Source organism: Doryrhamphus excisus, chromosome 12, assembly GCF_030265055.1.
Source record: "Doryrhamphus excisus isolate RoL2022-K1 chromosome 12, RoL_Dexc_1.0, whole genome shotgun sequence".
NCBI classification, from domain to species: Eukaryota; Metazoa; Chordata; class Actinopteri; order Syngnathiformes; family Syngnathidae; genus Doryrhamphus; species Doryrhamphus excisus.
Genome location: NC_080477.1, coordinates 7,469,351 through 7,497,267, shown reverse-complemented (window position 1 = coordinate 7,497,267; position 27,917 = coordinate 7,469,351). Strand labels below are relative to the sequence as shown.

Sequence of the window (27,917 nt, the reverse complement as noted above, 5' to 3'; positions counted from 1 at the left end):
CGAGGTTTATATATTATTTCTTTCTTACTTAAAGACTATTATGGACTTGATTGTGCTATTTTCGTATATATTCTTCTGTATGTTTTAAAACAGTGCATTATTTTGATCGAAATAAATTGCAAACAAACAGGAGCACAAGAGTGTGTATGGCTGACATGAGCCATACATAAAATATTACCCCCCTCTCAATATGTGGCAATCTTAATCTTGCAATCTCAAACTCCATTTTTTTTTGTTCAAGACAGCGGGCACGATCGTGCATCAGTCACTGATGGTGCTTTTTACATATAGCAATGTGAATCCATCTGATCAATCCAAATTTCAGCTTGAAGCCCATTTCCAGTTATAAACCACACCCACTTCCTGATTTATGCCGCACCCACTGTGATTATTGACATGGGTACAGATAATTTAGATGGATGAACAGACACAGTTACAGATAGTGGTCTACTCACTCATCCCTAGTAGGCATAAGAGTAAAAAAGCCATTTAAGACATAAATAAAACTGCTTGTGTGTGTAACAGTAAATGTGCTCCTGAGGGGACATTAGTGGGAGGCAGACATACAGAATGTGTGGAGGACAGGAAATGATGTCGAAGGTTCAAAGTTGAGTTTGAGTTGCATGGAATCCCTTTAAGCCTGACTTTGATGCACTTGTTGAAACCCAACAGTGACTAACTTTCTCTCATTCATTCATTCATTTTCTGCAGCTTATCCTCACAAGGGTCGCGGGGGATGCTGGAGCCTATCCCAGCTGTTCCTTGAGCGAGAGGCGGGGTACACCCTGGACTGGTCGCCAGCCAATCACAGGGCACATATAGACAAACAACCATTTATAATGAGTATAAATTAAATTCGACTTAATGCAGGTCGTTTCTAAACATGCATATTTTGTATACTCTTATCTTGAGAAATTTAAATTTCATACATATTTTTCATTAACCTTATTTTACAGTCGCATCTTGTCAAAACAATGAATTTTACAGAAAGTTATTATGCGAACTGTCATTATGCATAGTTTAATTCAGCCTGTTGGCCCGGCCCTCCGCAATCTTTTCTGTTTCGCATGCGCTTTTTTGGGTAAACAAATTACCAACCCCTGCTCTAGCTAGTATTTCTATGCCACAATCCCATTAAAGAGCAACCTTAATAGTGTTGGGAGTTAGCCTGACTCTTGCCAAAGGGGATGTTGTACGAATAAAATTAATTTGGATGAAAAAAACAAGAAAACAACCTTGGGGGGGAGTTTGAACTGAGAATGATCTGTTAAATATCAAGAACATGGCAATCAGTTAGCGTCGCACAAGATGACCTTGCATTAAGTTCATCAAAGTTGATTTTCCATTGTTACGGTATTTCACCTTCCCTGCCGACCGATGCAAATGATGCAAGTTGAAATACCGTAATGATGGAAAATCAATTTTCACCATCCCCAGATTGTGTTATCCATACTTTGTCACGGAGAAACAATGAGGTAGGAGCGAGATGATGAACAAGCAGTGGCTTCCTGGAAGACAAGCTCCTCTGGGGTGGAAGCAGACAGGTTTGATGGATCACCTGTTTAGGTCCAAAGGTCCCAAAATGGGAAATTTCCCCCCATTTAGTTGTGAAGCTGTGTTGAGGTGGTATTTAGATTTAAATACCAACATATCCTGGTGCACCTGCTGCACTAGGATATGTTGTCAATACAATCGTGGGGATTACTAAAGCTGTGGAAATGTCTTCTTATTTACTTCATGGACTTAAAGTTACCAGCAGATTTGAGTTTTCCTGCAGCAAGCTGAAATAAATAACATATTTGTATTAACTAGAAACTGGAATAAGTCTGTCACACCTCAGGTTGCAGGCTTTACCATGCATGTTGATCATAATTCACCTATCTCTATTATATATTGCTCTCCGAGATGCATTCACGCTTGAATATTCTGACGGCCATAATAATAAACACTCATAATGACATAAAATTATGCCTCCACCTTGTTGTCTGACCTATTACTTTTCAATATTTTGTGCAATCACAAAGCCAGCATTACCATTTATGTCTGATAGAAGGTATAAAACCAGTTCAATCTACTTATTTTGTTCATCACAATGATTCAAAACAGTCAGAACGGCAAACTGTAATTGTTTCTATCAGATATGACAGCATAAGTTGTTATCAATTGTCAGCAAGAGACAAATGTTCAGCAGGTCTACAACTTTTATTTAGCTGTATGTAATACTTTAAAAGAAACACTTTTTAAATAACAGTTGCAGCACCATCCCTGTGGATGAAAAGATTTGTGTGGAAAAGAAATAGATATTTCAAATATGTTTTTCTCAGTGTGGTTTCTGAAAGCTGAGGCAAAATCCACACAAATAAAACGACAGCATCGAGTGTGAACGACTGTCTCTGACAGTCCTTACGCTTGAGCAGATGAGACAGGAAATCTATCAGGAAGTCTTTGTGCCAGCTCAGTCAGAATTTGATGATATTGTCAACATAAAATCAAATCATAAATTTGAACAGTGAACAGTAACAGCTTCTAGTCTTAATAAGCATGTGAGCAAACAAAGTAGACTGACTTTAAAATTCACAATGGCTTCAGGATTTGACAAATCATACTGTGCCCGACAACGAATAAGCTGTCCACTATAATTGGTGTCTACACCTATGTAGTATTTTGTCTTCATTCAACCGTGTGGGAGTGAAGCAATAAAGTCTTAAACAATGGACACAATGCTTTACAGCCTCCTGAGCTGCTCCACTTGTAAAAAAAAGCATTGCTAATTCACTTGAAAAGCTATTGGAAATGAGACTAATTGGAAGAGCGAGCGGTTATTTTAAGCTACTTCGATAAGGAATGAAAGAGAAACACACAAAAGATCTTCTAAAGCGGCCATAAAATATCATAATGCCTGACCTTAACTGTTGGAAGAGGTTACAGACATGCGGAAAACATTCATTCATTCATTTTGTACCTCTTTCCTTATGAAGGTCGTGGGGGTGCTGGAGCCTATCCCAGCTGTCTTCGGGTGTGAGGCGGCGTACACCCTGGACTGGTCGCCAGCCAATCACAGGGCACATATAGACAAACAACCATTCACACTCACATTCATATCTATAGACAATTTGGAGTCGCCAATTAACCTAGCATGTTTTTGGAATGTGGGAGGAATCCGGAGTACCCGGAGAAAACCCACGCATGCACGAGGAGAACATGCAAACTCCACACAGAGATGGCCGAAGGTGGAATTGAACCATGGTCTCCTAGCTGTGAGGTCTGCGCGCCAACCACTTGTCCCTCGTGCAGCCTTCTTTATATTCTTTGCTCTGGGAAATCTGACGCAGCAAGCCGAAAACATACTACAGTAAACCTCGGATATATCGGACTCGGATATATCGGAAATTCGCTCACAACGGACAGATAAAAAAGAACCAATTTTTCTGTAATGCATTTCCAATAAAAATTCATTGCATACATATATGGGATTTTTTATAACGGATTTCGCCTATTTCGGACAAAATCTCCAGTCCCGTTCCAATGCATTTCCATTAAATTTCCCTCGCATATATCGGATGGCCGCATCGTGGCGCTCCAATTCGCCGAATCGTGACAGGCCGCTATACGACGTCATTTGCAGCGTTTGCAGCGTTGCCTGCGCGTTCAGGTACAGTGGAAACATAGTCAAGGAAGTGCCTTTTTATAACGGATAAAATCCGATTTACGCATATACCGGATATAAATCCGATATATGCGTAAAACGGACATTTTCCGGTATACGCATATAACGGATTTCGCTTATTTCGGACAAAACCAGTGGGAACAATTGAATCCGATATATCCGAGGTTGACTGTATTTTAAAATTAAAGCTGATTTTTGTTGGTCTAAGTCCCAATAAATATGTACATTTAATGTTGTATTAACAGCTGAAAGAGCTAGAAATGTTTGTTTAATCATCTGCCAACAATCGGTATCATTTCTGATAATGCAGCCAAGTTCAGTATAAAACCAGATATTTTTCACTTATCTGCACATCGTAACACATTGTAATGTAATCAGAGCACCGTTTGTGTCCCGCGACATTAGCTCAGCATGCATTGTATATTGAATTACCATCCCGGTGATATCATTTGGTCTTTACACTTATTCTCTTTTTGCCTGCTGATCTGCACCCAGTTGGGACACCAAAATTGAAAAATGGATCTTCAGTGCATATACACATTTAATTTGAGCTGAAACGAAATTCAGTTAATGACACAGCTCATGGTTTTAAGCAATGAGGCTTTGCCGCCATTGGTCATAATTTGCCGTTCCGTCTGCATTTCCATTGAGCAGAATGATTCCTCAAAGACATGGAGGCACTCACTTGAAATGACCATTTCTATTCCAACTTCATAAAATGAAAGTTGGCCCGCTAATTTTTTTCAACCATATCCCTACAGAAAAGTGTCTAAAATCTTCACTTTTCAACAAACGTTTTAATTATGGTATATCTATAAATGCAACAGAAATGAAACATAGTCAGTGTACAGCTATTACAGCAATATAGCTTGACTATGTACTCACAGTGACTCAACATACAGCAAATACTGGCTATTAGCAGCACAAGTAGGTACAAAAATATATATGTATTGCCTATCGTCAATCATGGTGACATGGTTTGGGGTTGCATGAGTGCTGCAGACACCTCCGAGTGACATTCTGAGGGAAAGCATGTTCCACTCCCTTCTGAAACTAGGTCACATGGGCAGTTTACCAAAATGAGAAATAGGGATGAGCAGTTACATTTCATCATGACATTTGTGTTTCACAAAAGTGCTCATTATGTATTCACTCTTCACACTTTGTGATTGGCCAGTCCCTCATTCACGTACACGGTGCAATTGTTAAAAAATGGCTTGTGTTGTGTTGATCACAATGCCTCCATAATATTCGGTTTGTATCTAGTTACTTGGTAAACCTGTCTCGTAACGTACACGGTGCATTGCGTCACGCCAGTCGCGTGTGCATCAGGATCGCTTTTTTCCTTGAAAATTATTTTTGTTTAATTCAAAAAAGTCATCATAAAACAGGCGTGCTACTTATAATATACATAACAATTTTGTTAATTTTCAGTTGGCAGTACACAGACAGTGGTGACATTAACTGATTGACTGCTGCATTGACTGGCCACAACATTAGGTACACCTGCACAGTGCCTGCATCAAACACTCTTCCTGTATGGCTATGCTCAAATATTACACCCCTTTCAATATTTTGCAGTATCCACAATAACAGATTGCATTACATTTTAAAGCACTAAATGATTGACTGATGTGATCAGAGGTCTCCCTCTGTACATAGAAAAGGTTCATTCTGCGTGTAAACACATTACCAAACCAGTACAGGATGTCCAAGGTCCCACTATGGTGCTGTAGTTGGAAACACTTGAGAAGAAGCAAAACGTATGGTAGCTTGTCTCTTGAGGTATTTGGTAGTGAAGTACACTCACTTCTTGGGCTCTAACAGCTTGTCTCTGTTGCATGAGTATGCTAAATGAGAACATAATGATTGTTATCTTGAGGTGATTATAGACTACTGAGAACATGATGAGTATTATATTCAATTTATCCAGGAAGCAAAGCTAAATTTGACATTGCCCCTGTGGGAATGTGTCTGCTCCCAGAATGCAGTTTTTCCTAATTGAAAACCTCAGCATGTAAAGAGTTCCGTTCACTTTTAAATTCTGTCAACAAACAAGAGCACCTGAGGTCACAAATAAGGAGAACACCTGTGAATTTGCATTGAGGGCATGTCTACACGAGCGCTGATGTTTTGAAAACCACACATTTTCCCACTATGGTGTTTAAAAAATGTCAATTCATTATTATCAATTATTTTTAAAATAAAATAAAAAATATGTTTAAAAAAATTATAAATTATTTAAAATTTTTTTTTTATTTTATTTGGGCAAATATATGAAACATTACAGTGCATTTCTTACATCAATCAAAATATAACTTTCCATTATTTACATTTGTATTCAACTATCTAATCACAAGCCCAAAAGGAGTAGGCTGAAGCAAAAGCTTATAAATGCCTACCCCTTTTTGCAAGATGTAATCATGTTCATGCCACAGACTTGTTTTCCCCTGTTATTATTACCATTGTAATATTATTATTGTTATTATCATTATTGTTATCTTTATCATTATTATTGTTATTATTATCACCATTATTATAATAATCATTAATATTACCATTTTTATCATTATAGTTGTAACAATTTTTTTATTATTTAATTTTACAGACTTCATTGCTTCTTGTAGAGTGCTGTATCATTCCATCTGTTGTTTTCTGAAATCCGCAGTATTTGTGTTTTTATTGTGTTTTTGTTTTATTGTGTTATTGTGTAAGTCAATAACTTAATACTTGTGCTCTGTTAAATAAGATTTAGATCCATGTGATAGTGTCGCATATCTCCGAAGACAAAAAACTCTTATTTTACCCATCCAGTCACAAATTCTGAAGCTGGAGTTTGAACATCATCACCCTGACCAGAATTTACCAAAAGCTCTAAGTTTGTGTATGGCCTGTTCATGTGAATATAGCCTGAATTTGCTGACTAGGTGGTGCAAGGACACCACTGTATAAGTCAAGCATACTTCATGTAAATTTATAAAGCAGAATTACCAATTCTCTTACCAAAAGCCATCCATTGCAGTGAAATAGATCGATAAATTAGACAGTGGGGTGCAGATGATACTTACTCAAATCCACAATAAATAACATTTTTAAAATTCAGTTTGCAAATAAAAATGAGCGGAATGCCGACCATCTTTCTGATATGCAGTGTATGTATTTGTCTTTTTATAGACATCACAGCTTTATCACGTTGCATCACACAATTCGATTTGAAATTCTGACACTGACATAAAGTAGTTTGTACAGTAAAGTACAAACCTGACCTAATTTACTATTCTGTCCATATTACGAGGTTAAGAAAATGCATAGTAAATGGATGGATGGCTCATTGTGACATCACAGGGAGCTGGTGTTGGAAAAAAAACTCTGAAACAGAGTATTCAGAGCCATCGCTACCTTCTTTCACGGGTCACATCTCAATGAGCAACCGGAACTTTGTTTAACATGAGAATACAACATTCTAGCAACATTTATACTGTAGGTCATAAAAGTGGAAAACGCACAATATGTCCCCTTTAGAGAATTATTTGAAAGAAACACTGAATTGTTCATTCTTTGTGAAATTAGGCTGCCAAAAACAAACAGATGTGCTAGAAATAATTTGTAAATAGTAGGGACAGTTGTAGCTCTTATGTCAAATCAATAGGGCTACATTTTCAAATCCAAAACGATGACTATGTGGTTGGGATAATCTGGTGCACAATTAGAAAAGATACACAAACCACAAACACAGGAGACCTAAGAACCTTCTGAGGTAAACTTGCAAAACAAGTCGGTTCGTAACAGAGAAATAACACCCATACCACAAGAAAGCCAGTCAATATGAACTGGAATAAAGCCTACAAGACACGTGACTTAGTGAAGGTACAATGAAATAGAAGGCTTACACTGTGTTGCATTGTCCTCCAGACACCCCTCTTGGTGGAGAAGCAGGAAAAAAATAAAGAAGTGGTTATTATTTTTTTTCACTGGACAGAAGTTGAACAGACAAATAATGGCGAAAAAATGTATACTTAGTGGGCTGATGTTAAATGATAAATGGCGCTAGTACTTATTGCATACAAGTACCTCATCTCACCTGTGAAATGCCATTCAATATAATGAAGGAACAGATGCAGGTGTGCATGCAAATAACATAAAGTGGAAACTATGGCCAAAATTATTATATAATGATCGATTACTTGACAACAACAAAATCTACTTGTTTTTGTATGTATAAAAAATAAGCATTTGCACACCCAAATAACCAAATGAATACATTTACACAAGAAGTTTAGTCGAGGCAGAATAACAACTAATGTATTTTAAGTGCTTTGAGCTTACATAAACTAAAAAGGATAATTTTACTACTCCATATTTCTACACATACAGTCTCCTTGCAGTAAGTACATATTCTTAATACATACCAATCTTTCCAGGCTTGTACCCGTGGCCGTGGTTGGCCTTCCTTCAGGAGGAAAAGGCCTGAAACGGGTACTGAACACATCGGAAATGCCACGAGCAGATCTGCCCGTCCCTGAAGCTTTTGGTGGCCCACAGCGTTGAAAAACCTAAAATGAAAGATTACTCGAAATTACTCAGAGGTTGACTACATAGAGAAGTCAGGACACGTTTATGTTATTAACATTTGCAGATGATTTGTAAATAAATTCACAAGAGAAATAGAATATATGCAAAGCAATAAATAATTGAATTTGGCATTAATGCTTTTGAATCGGGGGAATAGATTATATGAGGATTGTTGACGACTTAGTCTGTACAAGGTATTTGGGTCCAAGCAACATAAATTGTCCCACAACAGCTCATCAGCATTCCTTTGTGGCCTGCTCTACTGGCCCCCGGCTCAGTGTGACGAGCTGTCTTTTGTCTAATATTTATCAATCCTTCATCGTGATTACAATTCTTATATCCTGTGCGTCACACAAGCAAACTGATTTTCCATAAGCCGCCGCCACGAGATCGAAGGTATGTTGGGAGATATCGTAATCTCATAGCAATCTTTCAGCTAAGCGTAATCTTTGAAGAATGGAGCCTCAGGTGCATAGACAATGGCTAAAGTTATAAATTGCAACAGGCCTGATATGGAAAAGAATGGGACATCTAATTCACTCTGACCTGTGTGAATCCAGCGGCAAAATGGGCTTAAATAAAGCAGAGTGTCAAGTTCAAATGAAACTTTCCTTTTTATGAATTGTTTTTTTTCCAACTTCAACTTATTCCATTACAACAATGATTAGAAATTTCAAACCACAGGAGGTTAAATTAGCTTCTGTATTTAGAGGTTAAATAGAAGTCATCTAATTTGGTAATGGTAATGGTTTTATTTCATTTGAACATGCATCAGATTACAATTGAGTGCATCACATAATCAGTTCACAGTTCCACATGTCCAAAAGGAGTAGGAAGAAGCAAAGCTTATTAAATCCTACCCCTCCATCTGGTACTTTTACAATCAGTAACTGTTACATTTGTTCACTTCCTGCTTTCCGTAATACAGTTTAAGGTTATTTTTTTTATTTTATTTTATTTTTTAATAAGGTGATATGAGCATCCAATGCCATAATGGGTACCATAGTAAGTGTCAATATAGTGATATATATAGCACATCATGACTGGTTCAAGACTCTTCATCCTTGTATTTAGCAAACATCAACTGCTTGTATTGTTTCTTGAATTGGCTCATCGTTGTGCATTGTTTCAGGTCCTTACTCAATCCATTCCATAGTTTGATTCCACATACTGAAAATTTAATAATGAAGAAGTATGTAGAATTATGTACTGGCTTCCGATCCTGTAATATTTTATAACAGTGCTCAGTTTTTGGCATATGCTAAAACTGAAATGAATCAATTATTGTTATTATTCTGGTTTTCTTGGTCCATCTTTGTCCTGTTTTATTTTGTTTTTTTAAAGGGGACGAATCATGCCCTTTGTATTGAGTTGTGTGCCAGCGCAGAAAGCTTTCTAGTTCTTCTAGAATCTGTACCTATTGATCAGTATTTCTTGGATTTAGTGCTTCCCGTGAAAATAGTCTGTTGTCTGATGTATTCCACCCATGGCCCGCTACCAGGCACGCCCGTCCACTGTGATTGGTCACACTCCTGAGTGATTAAAAGGACTTCCGATGTGTGCCGCTAGCTGTGACACCCAACTTTATAGAAGTAAACGTCATTTTTTTTTTATGTCCGCTTTTAAAATACAATCATTTGTGTTAGATCCCGAATATGATCCAGAAGTAGAGACTGGACAGTCTGAAGTTTCTCAAGAAAAGAGATTACTTCAAGACATCTTTCAATGGTAAGTAGCTTTAGCAATGTTAGCATTAGGTTTTCTACGCATCAGTAATGTCAAACAAGCCACTAATTATGGTGGGAAATGGGTACTAGCAACCCTGCTCCCTGTATGCACATTTTATAATGCTACACAGACAACTGCTTTTGCTCCATGGCTCACACTAAATCAACACAGTTGGGACACTGATAAATTGTTATTTACTGCTTGCTCCTTGACACGACCAAGTAACAATGGAAAGGTATTGGGCTTCAGCAAAAATGCCGTTGATAGATTAAAATGAATTTCTTTTGCGGGTAGGGTCTTGTGTCTGATGGTAGCGTCTTTAGGAATTGTAAATAAATGTTATTATTGGCCCTTATGAGGCCATTGCTAGCAAAGTAAAAAGAATAGGAGAGCTTGAGGAAGGGCGGTGGAAGGCAGACCACTTAACTGACTTACAGCTACGCCCATATAAGGAAGTCCTTTCCTCTGTGACATCACAAAGGGGCAGTTTTACCAAGGCTTCTTGAAATCATGCATGTCTTTCAGGGCTCACTTCCAAATGAACAAATCTCATTAACTTTGGCACAGGAATACGACATAGTAACTACATTTATTGGTCAATAAAGTGAAAAAAAAGCATCATTGCTCCCCTTTTAAGAAAGTGATAAAGTCCTAGTTGTCGTTGTTTTCCATGTTGCCATTAAATTGACGAGTGTCCTGTCCACTGGTTTTGCTATTTGAACAGTAAGCCTTGAAAATACAGGTATTACTTCTTATGAGATTATGTTTTCTAATACAGAAGAGACATTTCATTATTTTATTACCGAGATTTGAGTTATTTTTGCACCATTTTTCCACCAACATATTATTTTTTGCATAATAAAAATGTGTAACCACTGAGAAGCCTTGGTAGTATTTTGGAAGATAACAATTTTCCGTCAGTACAGACGCATAGCAAAAGGCATCCTTTTGAGTAAACATCAAGTATCATTGATTATCTCATCAAGTGCCGTTTTTGTTTTTTTAGCATATCTGCATTGGATTGGTTTCAGCCTCTGTGATGCGCATTTAACATGTTAATGCAGTTGAAAAGTTACCTTGGCTGAGAGCTGCATGCTGTTATCCTGCATTGTCATGATAGCTTCCGAGATCTTGCTATCAATTGGCTCAATGACTGCTTCGATGCTGAAAGGTCCCTGCAGTCTGTCAGCCACCAGCAGCATGGCATCTGTCATGATACAAAAAAAAAGACACAGAAGCCCAGGTAAATTAAGGACACAACAAACATTTGCGTTTGTGCACATAATATGCTCCTCCTTGAATGCTGAAGCAGTACAACTGACAATGGAAAACTCATGGGATGCTCACGCCCAAGCAAATCTCTATGACATCATTCCAACTAAAAACACAACAGCTGCTGTCCTCTCTGAGTGTGGCAAATGCCAAACAAACACAAAAGGTACCTGCCTGTGCCTTCATCTCAGAGAGACACAATGCAAGTGATAGACAGATACGAATGTCTGAGTACGAGTGTCATACAAACATATATAAGCATATATACAGAAGAGCATAAAACATAGATACTGGTTGACAGACAATGATAAGATAACCGCCGTGTATTTGAACAAGTTAACAATAAACCCATACATTCATTTTAAATTATTGAGGGAATACTGTAAATCTAATAATAATAATAATAATAAGAGAAAACTAGGAAATGTTGACCATCGTCGCCAACTTGTCGACTTTGCTGTTAAGTCTGGAGACATTCCAAAGCATCTTGATGGCATATGTCCTCAAAAGCGACAACTTTCTGGCATCATTGGATAGTTTTCTGCTATTTGGGGACTTAAAAGTGAAATTCTGCAATTTATATGTTCTCACTGAGCAGCAGTGGGTGCTGCTGAGACGTCCGCCCTGCCCCAAAGCAGTCACAAACCTGTCTGAGAGCATAGTGGAGCTCTTCGCGTCAATGAATTATGAATGCTCGAGGAGCGATGCCGCCGGGTTGGATCTTGCTCCGTTTTACACAGCAGGATTTAAAATGTTTCTTAGTTAGTTAGTTAGTTGTTCCATGAGGTGACGGATCGTAGGTGTGTAGCACCAAGCCCTTCTACTTCCAATTTTTTTTAATCTTCATGAAAATACTACCCATTGTATTGAAGCCTTATTTGGACTTGGTCACTCACTGTCAGTGTGTCAGAACGTGTGATGGACAAACATGTGATAAATTAAACAAGTAGTCCTAAATGCAAGATAAAAGGTGGAAGCTGGGGGTGAGTCCGGATAGACTTTGAGAAAATATTAAAGTTATTTTGATAAAGTGATGGCCAATTTTTAATGAACAAACCAAGAATAAACTTTATTTGTAGTTCTAAAAGGTAATTATCTTGTTTTTTACGAACTTTTTTGTCTCTCCTGTGAGGTTAAGCTTTTTTTCGAGAGCATACGCAACATGAACATCACATGCAAATGATATGCAAATTTGCAAATGACATAACCTAGCCACTTCGAGGTCAGCCAATAGATTATTTTCTTACTTAGCAGTTGGCAATAGTTATGACTACTTGTGAGGGAGCTGCCAATCCTCCCTCACTGATCAGGTGTATGCCCCACCTACACACTGTTATGTTTCTATTTGTGTATATAGTTGGCTTTTGTTATTTAAATATATTCTGGTTAGTATTTTGATTATATTTGTTTGCCATTTAAGTTGTTTAATTGCCCCTTTAGTTAGTTAGTTTTTCATTTACAAGTCATTGGTTTTGTTACTAATTTCTCATCAGTTTCTCCTTTTTTTTTGAGGTGATTGGTCGGGGCACAACCAAGGAGGCGCGCCCATGTGAGTGCAGGCCAGAGGCTGATCACCTTAATTGGACTCTCCCAAGTGTCACCTTGAGGAGGGGGAGGGTTAACTGGGTGGTAGTTGGGTAATCTAAGTTATGTGTAATCGAGTGCTTAAATGTATACAGGAAGTGAAACTTCAGTGTGGGACTCTTGAAAGACTTTTGTAATATAAAAGAAGGGTGTTATAAATGTAAATATGGTACCTTTTAGACGTATTGCCTCACCCTCTCATTGGGAACTATGGTTGGCCCTTCATAGGTAAAAGGGGCTGCGTGAATTGTTTGAGAGAGGCCTGTTGTGTGTGCTGGGGGAAATGCTGTTGCACGGTCTGGAGAAATAAACTTGAAGAGCTCTCAAGTCCATGGTCTGGTGTGCATTTCAGATGCTATGGTTATCCCGGGCTAGTAAGAGGCCATTGTTTTCCAACTTAAAATCTTACACTACTGTTCATGCAGTGTTGCAGCATCTTCCTGAAAGACCCCCTTATGTATCTCACATTGACTATAGTACAGCCATCATGGTGTTGTGTCATTCAGCCACCATTACTATATGAAAAAGTCACAAGATTGTACCATTCTCACTACATGGGGGTGGCTTATGACTCATATGAGCACATATTTTTACAAAAATGTTTTTGTTGCTGTTACAGCCCTTCTTGATACAAAATCTGCCCCTTTGGTGTTGATGAAGAATTATAAAGGACATGTGTGTTTAACAAAAGACCTATACGTACCACATATTGCAGTTTTTGATAAGACAAGACATTCCATTCACTGCACACAGCCACCAAATGACTGCACAATTTCTCAAAAACAGGACACTGATGTCAAAATGTTTCCAAAACTCTTGCAATTTACAAAAGACTCAACCCGTGTTTTGCTAATTTAAATACACTTTTTACTCATCGGACAAAAAAGTGTAAACTATGAGGCAAAATTTACACACTGTTCCAACACTTCCAACACAACTTTGGCAATTAAGATACACGGGTCACAGCTGAAAACATAATTCCCAAGAAGTACACACGATAAAACCATTAGCTGTTAAGGGTGGATGTAAGAGGAGCAAGATATCATCGTATAAGAAGAGGACGAGGATATGGACAAGGATGTGGACTTGCCCATGCACCTGGTCCAGGACCACGACCCGGACAAAGACCCTGGCTGACCCAGGCTGAGACACACAAAGAAATTGAATCACAGAAATTGAATTCCAATTCGTGCCACTGTAAATGATAATGTGCTGATCCGTGGAATGACAATAAAAGAAGCAGGACAAAGAGTGACACCCAACCCCAGCGGATATACAGTAAGATCAATTATTCAACAATTTATTCAACAAGTAACTCCACTACAAGTAACTACAGTTGACTGTACTTTTAATTTTTTTTTGTAGAGTTATAAGACCGTGTGTTGTGGCAGGAAGACCGCCAACACCAAGAGGCCTTGATTGTTCAAATGGTGCAAAATAATGTGTGTGAAATCCAGCAATGGATAATCCAAGAAAACAATAATTTCTGAAGAATCAATAATGTAAGCCTCTCCACCATTGATCGTGTGCTGAAGAAAAAAACAGGATCAGCATGAAGCAAGTCCACAAAGTTCCCTTTGAAAGGAACTCCCTCAGAGTGAAAGAACAGCAACTTCAATATGTTCAAATATACGAAGTTACTCTTTCCTGTAACAAATACAAACAGTCAGAAGTGTTCTGAGGATACAGTGAAAAATGTAATGCATAATAACAAGGTTTTCAATCGGATTGTGATGATAGGCCACATGAATGCATCTAGTATGTAGATGAGGCTGGTTTCAACCTGACCAGCAGTCGGGTACTGCAAAGGCCCCCTCTAATTTATTTGCTGTATATTTAAATTGTCATTTTTTAGGACTAAAATACTTCATGTCAAATAACAGTGAGAGAAGATTGTTTTGGTATTTCGCCGTGAAGTGTCCTACTTTTGGTTTGTGTATGCTAATTTTGAAAACAACGTTCAAATTTTGACAACAAAGTGTGCTTTTGACACAAGTGTGCTGAGCTTTGTGAATTGTTTCCAAATAAAGAAAATAGGGTGCGGTGTTTTGGGAAATATGTGCTATTTTTCAATAAAGAAAACCAAATAAATGACTTGCTGGTCCAAAAGGTGGTCCAAAAGAGTGCCGTTATTCTAACTGAAGAAGTCCATGGTCAAACGAGCATTGTGAACTGCAGCGTTGTCCTGTTGAAAACCACACAGACCAGGTCCCTCAGTCATGAGGGATGCCCGCTGCAACATCTGCACGTAACCATCCACCGTTTGACAACCCTGCACCATCTTAAGCTCCAGTGTTCCACTGAATGAAAAAGCATCCTAGATCATGATGGACCCCCTCCACTGTGCTGGGTAGAAAACGTTGGAAGCCATTTGAGGTACATTTTTTCTCATCAGAGAAGAAAACTTTTTTCCACCTTTCAATGTCCCATGTTTAATACTCCCTGGCATAGTCTAAATGAGCAGCTTCGTGTCGTTGAAGGAGACCAGGTCTTTCATTTTTGTTTTTGAAACCCTTTTCCTGCAGATGCTGTCTAATGGGTAGTGCACTGCAGTTGGCACCAGTAAGGGCCTTAATTTGGGTTGGGGGTTGCCCTGTGTCTTGACGGACACAGCACAGGTGGGATTTTTTGGTGTCTACACTTGACTTTTTTGTTGTGTAATGCTCAGGATCTTTCCAAAAATGCAGATTGCATCCAACCTCAGCAGCAATGAAATTCCTTAGTTGCAGACAGCCCTATTGTCGGACTCTGCTTAGCAGTGTGGATGGATCCCAAGATGACAGTTCAAGCAGTTCAGAACAATTTAATAAAAAAAAAAAATGTGGCCAGAAACAGGAACTCAGGGCGATGGTGCAAACAAAGGTGGGCACCGTGGCCAAAAACCAGGAACTGAATACGACCAAGGATAAAAGGTTGTACCACATGAGCTGGACGGGCTGCGGGAGTACAGGTTAGCAGGATGGCTTGGAGCGGTGAGGCAGGCTGCATTTGGCGGAAGAGAAAGGGTAAGTGAGCTACAAAGCACATGGTGTGAAGGCTCCACCATGGAGAATAATCCAGCACTGGCTGGCTGCAGGTGAGGAGGATAAGAAAGGAACTAATTAGACACAGCTGCAGGGTCCCATCAGCTCCGCCCAACTCAGGAGGAGTCTGAGCGAGGAACACAGAAGAAGAGTGAATGGAGAAACAAAAGAATACTATCAGAGACTGTGTCACCGAAAAGCGTGACACCTATACTGTTTTGTGATTAAATACTGTCTATCCATCCATCCATTTTCCTCTGCTCACCTGTGTCAAGGTCGCAGTGGCAGCAGTCTCAGTGGGAAAACCCAGGCTTCCCGATCCCCGGCCACCTCCTCTAGCTCCACCGGAAGGGCACCAAGGCGTTCCCAGGCCAGCTGTGAGACATAATCCCTCCAGCGTGTCCCAGGTCTGCACCAGGGTCTTCTCATGGCTGGGCATGCTCAGAGCACCTCACCTGGGAGGCATCCAGATTAGAAGCCTGAGCCACCTCAACTGGCTTTTCTCGAAGTGAAGTAGAAGCAGCTCTACTCTGAGACCCTCCCAGATGACTGAGCTCCTCACGCTATCTCTTTGGGTGAGTCCAGCTACCCTACGGAGGAAACTTGTTTCACTCGCTCGTATCCGCGATCTCATTCTTTCAGTCACGACCCAAAGCTCATGAGCATAGGTGAGGGTGGGAACATAGATCGACCGGTAAATTGAGAGCTTTGCCTTCCGGCTCAGCTCTCTTTTCACCACGACAGTCCCCTGGGGTAGGACCTCATTTCCAACCTGGAGGGAGCACTCCACCCTTTTCCGACCGAGAACCATGGCTTCTGATTTGGTGCTGAGTCTCATTCCAAAAGCTTAACACTCAGATGCAAACCATCCAAGTAAACACTGAAGGTCACACCCCGAAGAGATGAGATCTTAAGGCCCCCAAACTAACTTCCTCGACTCCAAAATCAGTGAAAAAGGGCAGCCTCGGCCAACATTCACCGAAGACAGGTTCGATCTACTGTTGGCGATGCAAACCAAGCTCCTGCTCTGGACTGAATGGCACGTATCCCAGAGCACCCCCCAAAGGGACAGGTTCAAATGCCTTTCCCAAGTCCACAAAGCACATGTAGCCCGGTTGAGCAAACTCCCATGTACCCTCCAGAACCCTTGCGAGGGTGTAGAGCTGGTCCAGTGTTCCACAACTGGGACAAAAAACGCATTGAACCTCTTGTAGCCCAGGTTTGACCAACGGTTGTATCCTTCTCTCCAGCACCCTGGAATCGAGGGAGGCTGAGGAGTGTGATCCCCCATAGTTGGAGCACACCCTCTGTGTTCATGCAACACGGAGTTGCACAACACAACACAGAACACAAAAACAGAATATGAAATGATTATTCCCTCTAATTAAATGTTCATATTTTTGTGTGTGTGGAACTAATCAATTGAATTTATATAAAATGTTTCGTATTTGGTTTTCGACTGACCCTTTGGAACAGATTAAGAACAAAAGAGGAGGTTCCCCTGTATTAGTATTTCAGAATGGAGTATACTACAGCCAATACTAGTTGCCAACACAAACTACATAATCATGTTGTCTGATAATATAGTGCAGCTTAGCTCAAACTTGTAGTAATACTTCTGGAATTGTTTTACACTGAGCGAAGAGTAACAGCCATGATAGACTCCTCTCAGCTGCCTCAAAGTGGTTGTCTTGGACAAGCACTCTTGTTTGTTTATGCTGCAGTCTTAAAATCAAACTTGATGCTTGGTTAGATTTCCATCAGGAGTACGCTGGAGGTGAGTGCAAGGGACAAAACTGAGTTCAATGCAGTTTTCCAACCGGCTAAATATAATCGACGCAGCAGCAACTCCTGCTTGAATTCTGCATACGGCGAGAAAAGCCTCGAGGAGGGTTGAGACCAAATCAGACACAATTTTATCATGAAGACCAAAATAGTAATTAATTAATTCATTTTCCCAGCTGTCTTCGGGCGAGAGGCAAGGTACACCCTGGACTGGTGGCCAGCCAATCACAGGGCACATATAGACAAACAACCATTCACACTCACATTCATACCTATGGACAATTTGGAGTCGGGGAGAATGGGGGAGAATATGCAAACTCAGTGGAATCCTAGCTGTGTGGCCTGCGTGCTAACCACTTGCCCACCGTGCAGCCCAGACCGAAATACGTAAATACTAATCTCAGCTGTCTACTGAACCTCTAGTCTCTACATATTGGTTGGTATGAAAAGTCATTTGAATATAACTTATGTAACTGAATTACATTATTAAAATAAAATAATATTATTTTAAAAGTGAATTGCTGCTGATCAACTATGTTTCACACTAAAAACTGAAATGATAAGAACAGCACCACTATAAAAACTTATATATCTATATATATGTGATTTCAGCTGTCAGGTTCCCAAACTGAGGAACATGGAAGCAAATGCAAAGTTCGAGACCCAGAGTGGCAGGCCAACAAAAATCTCAGATAAGCAGAGGTGAAGAATGGTGAGAATAGTCAAAGTTAACCCACAGACCAGCTCCAAAATCCTACAACATGATCTTGGTGCAGATGGTGTCACTCACTGTGCATCGTCCGGATGAGAGAGGAGAGTCATGCGGAATAAACCTTTTCTGTGCACATGCCACAAACGCAGCACATTTGGAAAAGCCAGCTTCATTTTGGAACAAGGTGCTGTGGACTGATGAACCTAAAATTGACTTATTTGGACATAACAAGGGCCGGTATGCATGGCGGATGTAGAACACAGCAGATAGACAAACACTTGCTACAGTAAAATTTGGTGGTGCTTCCATCATACTTTGGGACTGTGTGACCACTAGGTATGACTTGTTATAAACGAGGATAGATAGATGGATGGATGGATAGATAGATAACACTATATTTTTAGTACACTATAAAAAAAATACAAAATAAAAAATACAAAATACAACCTCAAATACAAATATACAGTATACAGTGGGGAGGAAATTGCGGAGGAAATTGATTGTACATTTATGGTCTTAAATATACAATTAAAGATTGCACTTGATAAGTAAAGTATTGCACACGATAATAATAATGATAAGAGTATTGCACCTTAAATAACAAACAGACTACAATATGGCAGTAGAATTTTACATCCTAAAAATAGGTTACATGCAGAAGTGAATGAAAATAGTAAAGCATAAACATGAACATGCACATGGAACATCTCTTTTAACTCCCTCCTTTGGTCAAAAATACCCCCAACCAGAATCCACTGTACGAAGCCTTTTTTCTGCAAAAGGAGGATCTACTAAATATTGATGTAATTTTTCTTTTGGGGTGCCCAAATTTAGGCACCTGCCTAATTTTGTTTAAATAATTATTGCACACTTTCTGTAAATACTATACACTTCATTCCACTTCTTATCTATCAGTGTGTTTATCTACTATATGATATATTTAACTGACATGGGTGATCCCAACAACCAGTGATTTATAAAGGAAAAACTTAAAAATGATTTTTCATACCTCTGTAGCTATCAGCTATGTGAAATCTGGTGTTGGTCCATTAGCCATATTTATCTGTTTTTGGACCTTACAAAACCAATGTGACTCCATTTGTAGTTGTGACTAATAACTATAGAATGCTATGGGAGCTTGTGCAGTTGGGCTCCCGAATGCGGAGTTAATCGGCTATGTGATCATATGGATACTGAAGCGATGCAGGAAAGATGACTAGCAGACTTGTCTTCCTGTTTTCACAGCTATTCCAGATCCCTGGTTGGAAAAGGAAAAAAAAAACACTTTTGGCTTCAATACTCAGGGTCTAGGGGGTTGTGGGGAGGTAAAGTTACACTTGGAAGCAAGCCATGCAATTAAAAAGAAATGAGCAAATGAAATCAATGAGGATCGTTTACACAGTAGTGTCAAAGGACTAAACAGAAGGCAACACAACCCTAGATCTTAATTAGGAAAAATGTGCTGAGAGGGACACATGTATACGTAATAATGGCAATGCAACACATTTTATTCTAAGACAGCTGAAGATCGTTTCTTATTATTATTAGTATTGTAGATATTATGAATAATTTGTAATATTTGTCAAAAATAGAGCTGATTCTGAATAACTGAAGGAAAAAAAAAACAGCACAGGGACGTCTCATCTTGTCTTTTTGAGGGTATTTTAACAGGGGGCTGGCAAGACAAATGGTAATGATGTGTCCGTCATGATGCAGAGCTGGCTATATTTGTCACAATGGCAGGTGACGGATGGTCTGGTATCAACCCCCCCCCCCCCCCCCCCCCCCCCCCCACACACACACACACACACATGCACACACACCAAAGTCACAAGCAAGTATATCCCATCCTCCCTCAGGTTTATATACCTGTATATAGTAGTTCATAGTAACATCTCCTTGCATCCAAGATGACATTGTCTTGCTGTGATAGAAGACTATAGAGAGATGGTTATTTCACAAGTTGTTTCCATCATCTTACTTTTGCATGTGTTCATGTATGTAGGTCACATAAAAAAGTCACAAGTTTCAACATTGTTATACTGTCAGGGACGTAAATCCACCCTCTTATTCTTTATGAATGGGCCTAAGGGTGACAAAGCACAGTCACTGTGTATTAAGATAATCTCCTTATACTAATTCTATTATTCATCTATAGTCACAATTTTTTCATTATTTTATGCGACATCTTTTTATATATCGGTTTCATATTATTTTATATTAAAGACATCTGTAAAGTGACAACAGACTTAAAATTAAGTACAATTATTTACAGATGATACTACTGTCTTTTCTTCTGAAAGTAGCATCATTTTAAAAAGTCACAGATTAAATGGTAGTAATAAAAAGATGCTTTGATAGAAATATATTATTTCTAAAACTAAGTAAAACTAATACCTAAATACCTACAAGAGCAATCTTCACTCGCTAAATGTAAAAATGCACTAAGATCAATACAGTTTCAAACAGCTAAAACAATGGATAAAGCTAATAATAACCTATTACCCAAAAATGGAATACAAAACCTTTCTACAATCAAAAATATGGAAATATGGAAAATATGAACTGTATCTGTACGCCCATGAAATGGACATGGATTGATCAAAAGTTGCTATATTTAGTATTACCCTACTATATGCGTACTGTGTATATGTGTAAATGATCTGTAAAACATATATATATATATATATATATATATATATATATATATATATATATATATATAATTAAATGAATAAATAAATATAATTATTTTTTTAATATGTGTGAAGTTGGTGATTCATGCAACCATACAATGATGGCAAACAGGGAAATAATTGGTCAGCCTTGTTCACTGTATTTTTCCCAAAAGACAACATTCAGTACTTAAGCAAAGTTTTCCAAGTGACTTTATCTCATCAGCAATTGGACAAGAGGGAGCCGTATAGATCTCTCTTGTTAAACCCGAGTGGAGCACTTTAAGAGAATTTTATTCTCTGTGTTTTGCGAGCGAAACAAAAGAAAAGTACTTTGGGCGTTGGCGGCAGCTGCGACAGAGTCCGAAATGGTCCTCTGCCTTGGAAAAAGGGACAGCTGGACAATACCGTGACTAGGTGAGGGTTTCTGCTGAGCCATAGTACTTGAAAGCGCTGCTGAGATAGCTGGCAGACTGGATGTAGCACAGGTAGCTTCTGGAGGGAAGAGTGAGGAGCCAGCAGCACACGGCTGCGTCCACTCAGCCTAGGTAGGGGGTTGCCTGATTAGGTGCAGGTGTGTCCAGCTGTCCCATTTCCAGCTAAGCACCCAACTACAGGAGAGAGAAAAAGCGAGAGAGAGGGACGAGCGCCACAAAGCACAACAGTCGGTGATAATCACATTAAGGTTTAAAAAGATTGACACATTTTAGAATCCCTGGTTTAATGCAGGGCTGCACAGCGGTCGTGTGGTTAGCGCGCAGACCTCACAGCTAGGACACCCGGGTTCAATTCCACCCTCGGCCATCTCTGTGTGGAGTTTGCATGTTCTCCATGTGCAGGTACTCCGGTTTCCTCCCACACTCCAAAAACATGTTATGTTAATTGTCGATTCCAAATTGTCCATAGGTATGAATGTGAGTGTGAATGGTTGTTTGTCTATATGTGCTCTGTGATTGACCAGTCCAGGGTGTACCCTGCCTCTCGCCTGAAGACAGCTGGGATAGGCTCCAGCACCCATCGCGACCCTAGTGAGGATAAGCGGTAGAAAATGAATGAATGAATGAATTAATTAATGGTCTAATGCATTGAATAGTAAGGATTTTAAGCTCTTCACAGGAAGTGCTGAGATTTGAACAATCATAATGGTCATACTGTAACATTGTACAGGGCTGGCCTGTATACAGCATAAAAATAAAAAAAAATCAATATTCATTTCAAGCACCATATCAAAAACAAACACATTGTTCATACCAACATAGACTGGATTCCACTTGCATGTTGATGTGGATGTCTCACTCCAGTGAGTGTCAGCACTCAAGGTGTTCGACTTTTTCCGTGCATAAATCTAGGTACTTTTTCTGGCATTGTTGGAGACTGCTCTGGACTCAAAAGTGAAAGTACGTATTATTGTGCAGTTTCTGTGTTGTCACTGAGCAGCACCAGTTTCATCCTGTCCCCAAAACAGTCACAAGCGGTGCACTGCATAGCGATTCATGTATCCTCGATGCCACCAGAGTATGTTAATCTTCATTAAATGACTACTCATGACACTCAGGACTCATTCGAACTTGGTCACTTATCTGTCAGTGTGTCAGAATGTGTGATGGAGGAACGATTTGTGATAAATAAACAAGTTGTCCTAACTACAAGATAACAGGTAGAAGTGAGTGTGGATGTGATTATTACGCTGTCTAAACTTTGAAAGGCATTTGCCGAGATAAAATATTAAATTGAACAAACAAAGAATCAACTTTATTTGTAGTTCAGAAGAAATAAGTTTAATGAAACAACTTTGCATGCAGGCTACACGGTGGTAGAGTGGTTAGCATGCAGGCCACACAGCTTTGTGTGTGCGTGGGTTTCGTCCCACATTCCAAAAACATATTAGGTTAATTTTTTAATTGTCCACAGGCATGAATGTGAGTGTGAATGGTTGTTTGTCTATATGTGCCCTGTGATTGGCTGGCGACCAGTCCAGGGTGTACCCCGCCTCTCGCTCAAAGACAGCTGGGATCGCCTCCAGCATACCTGTGACCCCGTGACAATTTGTACTATGATTGGCGGTTGTCCAATCCCTTCTTCATTTCAAAAACATCACATGATTCTCTATAGTAAAATGCCATTCAAGACTGTTTTTATGAGTTATGTGTTGTTCTTATGGGAGGGAGACTAACAAAATGTGAAATTATTACATTATTGCTTCAGTAATGTATTTAACTTGTATGTGCATTTGATGCTAATGAACCGTGAAATACGTACTAGAATTTTTAAATCTCAATTTACTTTTTCCGTGCTGTGGAAGTAAAGCCTCAACTCTTTTCTCTTGTGGTCTTACCAATCAATACTATTGATTGTGACATTTCAGCATGAACAAAGTCCACAGATAAATGCCATTAAGTGCCTGTGAAGAAAAATTGAAAAAAGCTCCTCTCCTCTACCCTTTTCTAATATGTGATTATTTGAATGGATGGTGATGACAGACTGTCTACTCATGATCTATAAATGTCTATAATACAAAGTTTTCCTCTTGTGCTGACCTGTGATACAGTATATATATTTAATTTAGGATTTTGAAAGGTGGATCAATATTTTGCAGGTTGCGTAGTAACTTTTGCAGCCAAAATGCCACATGAAGTGAAATCATTTAAATGTAAAAGAATAAAGACATGGAGTGGCAACGTCTCCTCTTACCTCAGCTGTCACAAAATAGTGATTTTTGTGGTTAAAATATAGTAGTGAACCAACAATATCAATTAAACCATAGCCCCTTTATTTCTGTTTGGATGCTCATTTTATTTTCAATTTCTCATGAAATTGATTTATCTAGCTTAGCACAAGAGGCACCAATACAATAATCCCTCATTTATCACGGTTAATTGGTTCCAGCGAATTTGCCAAGTAGAATTCCTTATTTCTAAATATGTTTATACTTAGAGCCTAGAAAAAAACTATTTACCACCTTCTAAATACACTTCTTAACATAATCAGAGCCCTCTAGATGTAAAATAGCACCCCTATAGTCCCCTTTGCACTTGTATTACGCAACATACAGTAGTGGACATAGTAATAGAAAATGTTTTATATTTGTATTTTACATTATTAAAGATTATTTAGTCACTATGCTTGAAAAATGTTTAATTCTGACCAAAAATACGTACATTTTGCACAAACATGCACAAATAATAGAATGCAGTCCACCACAAAACAGTGAAAATTCATTAATATATTTTGATACAATAAAATACCGTTCAAATTACAGCATTTTTTGGATTAGGAGACAGGTCTGTTCTGTAAATATTAATGTTGTGATTGAATCACTATATTGTATTGATTATAAAATGCATAATGAAACTTTTTTTTAACCAGTGGCATCTAGTGCGCCTTGCTTCTGCCAATTTGTAATCAAAAATGTTCAAAACACTGTTTTTCTACAACAACAAGAAAAGACAACAACATCCAAACAAAACACGAGTACCGTACAATTAAATTGCACAGTTGTCAACATCTCAAGGGTGCTCTTCCTCTAACTGGATTCAACATTCTGTTACAACAGCAGCATTTCCCATTACTGTCAAGAACACCGTCCCTTTGCGACGATGGATTTGCCTCTTCACAACCGAACAAGACACTAACTTTTTAACAGATGTCATGAAGCCGAGAGACATTTCATTCAGTGCACTGGGGGGGCTGTGTTGATATGTGGAGTCAGAAGTGCCACCAGAGAGAACACGTGCTATGCTGTCTGTCGGCTTTTCGGAGTACAGACTTGTCACAAAGCATCCAGTAGCTCAGAAGTATGTTTTTCTTGACACACATAAAATTCACCTTATTTAAACCAAAAAGCTAGTGTGATGGCGGTGTATGAACAACAAAGCATTAGTGTGCAAAAAAAAAAAAAAAATCTAGAGGGATCATTCAATGTGGCTTCTTTGTATCCATTTAACAGTCAGGCTTTCAGCAAGCAGCTACTTACAGCCACAGTGCTCCAGTGCTCTATTACTCACCAAGCACTGCTGGAAACTCGACAGAAAATATGTTTGCCTCGGATCTGGTCTCCTTTATCAACCCCAAACAGCAGGGACCACAGCCAGCTTTAAGCACTCAGCCTGGGTCCCTGCAATGGAAAACACCATTGCGCACACACATACACACAAACTGAAAAAAAAAGAGGGAATAGACGCACAAATACGATTTCAGTTTTGTCTCTGTAAATCCTTCAGAGCAGAACCAAAACGTAGCACATCCGAGTGAATTCCCACAGAGACTATTCCAAGACAGAGCAATGAAAAAGTAACGTGCTGACTTGGAAGTGTGAGCTATGGAAGAAAAACAGTTGCCCAGACACGAGATTACACTGTTTTTTTTGACTTACCAATAAAGACGTTCCATTCTGGATCAAGGTCAGCCTGGTTAGCTAGACAGCCCCTCATTACATTTTGGCAATAGTTTTGGCAGGGCTTCAGCCCAGGCATGTTGCGGCAGTATGGGCAGTAAAGCATCCTGGTCAAGGCTCGGACACACGCTGGAGCAACATTCACCTGCAGAGCAGAGACATTATTTAAAATCGGTTTGCATTACTGAACATGCAGAGAGTATTGAGCACCATGAAAAGTGACATATGTAGATACACATTTCAATCCAACATCTTCAGCTATAATTTAATGTAGCTATAACTGAATTCATGCTGAATTCTCCTCCACATGTCAAAGTGTTCATACACCCCGAGTCCGGAATTGCAAACGTCACTAGTTGAAACTGTGTGACAACATTAGGTCTCCAGGTCTGTCCATCGTGATCTTTTATGAAGGCTGCAGCTTTTATTGTTGGGACATGTCACTGCAGCTGCTTGAGTGAAAGTGACAGAATTCTCACATCTGCTTCCCCTCAGAGGTGGGGATGCAGAACGGAGAGTACATCTGATAATTGGCCTGTCAGCCTCTGTATTCATGCTTGACTTTAGATGGTGTCCAGCATGTACTCTGGAGACGGTGTGTTAGAGTGGTAGCACATCTGACAGAGCGATCATAAGATGGGAGACCGCCGGCTGCATTCTAAAGAGTTGACTTTACTCACCGCACATTATTATTTTCAGTGACAGTTTGACCAATAATGTTCTACGTGAGGCTCAATATCATGGAAGGTATTCCCCTGTTGTGATTTTAAATGTTACTTGAATTTATATTGTGTGATGAGAACTAATTTATTTATTGACTCGTTAAAATAACAGTAACTTGATGAAGGAAGAACCATGATGCACCCCTACAGGTGGCCCTCAGTTCTGAGTTTGTTATCCTCACTAGTGTCGGTGGTATGCTGGAGCCTATCCCAACTGTCTTCGATCGAGGGGGAGGGGGGGGGGTACACTCTGGACTGTTCGCCAGCCAATCACAGGGCACATATAGACAAACAACCATTCACACTCACATTTTTGGAGTCGCCAATTAACCTAGCATGTTTTTGGAATGTGGGAGGAAACCGGAGTACCCGGAGAAAACCCACGCATGCACGGGGAGAACATGCAAACTCCACACAGAGAGGGTGGAATTGAACCCTGGTCTCCTAGCTGTGAGGTCACTCGACTGCCGTGCCGCCGCCAACAAGACAGACAGTCGGAAACCACAAAACTATTTAACACAACAGTACACATAACCACCAGGTTGCAATAGCAAACGTAATAATTAGGCAGTGAAGTGACTTATTATTGAGTTGGAAAGGTTGCTACACCTTTTTTGGTTTTTATTTTTTACTACTGTTACATTTCATTTTGGATTGAGTACTGCATTCCTTGGTTTGGTATGTATGTCCTTTGTGTGACCTTGAGTGTCCTGAAAGGCACCTATTATTATTATTTTTAAATGAAAAATAAAATAAATTCTTTAAACGCACACTTCAGGATATGTGAATTCATGTAGACCATGTACTTTGGTAGAAAAACAACAAAAGAGATAGTATTGATAGATCCAGTATATACAACGTATTTTCCATAATTTTCATAGGTTGGCTATTTCTGCGACTTATACTCCAGAGCGACTTATAAATGAAAAAAATGTTTATTTACATAAACACTGGACACCTTTTCTGTTCATGTTTATTTTTTGTGTAGCTGAATAACCATTGTGTTATTCAGCCTGTTCTCTATTCTTTTATTGTTAGAACCTGCCTTCCACATGACGTAATGTCTGTTTTGGTCAAGTTGTTTGTAAAATAAATTACCCGCAAAAAATGCGACTTATGTATGTTTTTTTCTACCTAATTATGAATTTTTGGTCTTCTGCGACTTATACTCAGGAGCGACTTAGAGTCCAGAAAATACGGTATATATATATATATATATATATATATATATTTTATTACATTTTATTTGTATAGCACTTTTGAAAATACTCAAAGACGCTTTACAGAAAAAAATGGGGTTGAATAAAAGCAAGTAAACAGAGTAAAAGATACATTAAAATACAAACAACATACATTTGTTTATACACAGCTACAACATGGGTAAAAGCAGGGCACATATATATATATATATATGCATATATAGTATATATGTACATACTATATAGTAGAGACTATAACTAGGCTATTCACAGCACGTGTCTGTGTAGTAGATGACTGCTGCTGATGTTACGCTCTCATTGTCCATGTTACAGATCGAATATTAAAAGAAACATAGAAGAAACTGGCAGGTGCATACCACAAACCCAGTGATACAAATACAAACTAAAGATAAAAGTCACAAGAAATAGGGAAAAAATACAACTGTCTATTTTAATAACAGTAGAGTCAACATGCGGATCTGTCTAACTTCTTGTCTGTTGTTATCACTGCGGTTTGTCTTTGATTTGGTGCAATAAGCAGATCCTGTGTGTGTTATTGTGTGGGAAAACAAGGAGATGAAGGAA

General features: G+C 39.1%; 1 protein-coding gene across 2 annotated transcripts in view; it reads right to left on the bottom strand.

Annotated features, from left to right (window-relative positions):
- LOC131139792 (glypican-6-like) overlaps positions 1-27,917 on the bottom strand; it is a 131,451-nt gene that overhangs the window by 20,397 nt on the left and 83,137 nt on the right. For both annotated transcript variants that reach the window (XM_058089687.1, XM_058089686.1), the window contains 4 exons: positions 25,391-25,556; positions 11,044-11,174; positions 8,077-8,220; positions 7,558-7,587 (listed from right to left, as the gene is read on the bottom strand). In XM_058089687.1, coding sequence (XP_057945670.1) covers positions 7,558-7,587; positions 8,077-8,220; positions 11,044-11,174; positions 25,391-25,556 — 471 coding nt within the window. The remainder of the gene's footprint in view (positions 1-7,557; positions 7,588-8,076; positions 8,221-11,043; positions 11,175-25,390; positions 25,557-27,917) is intronic.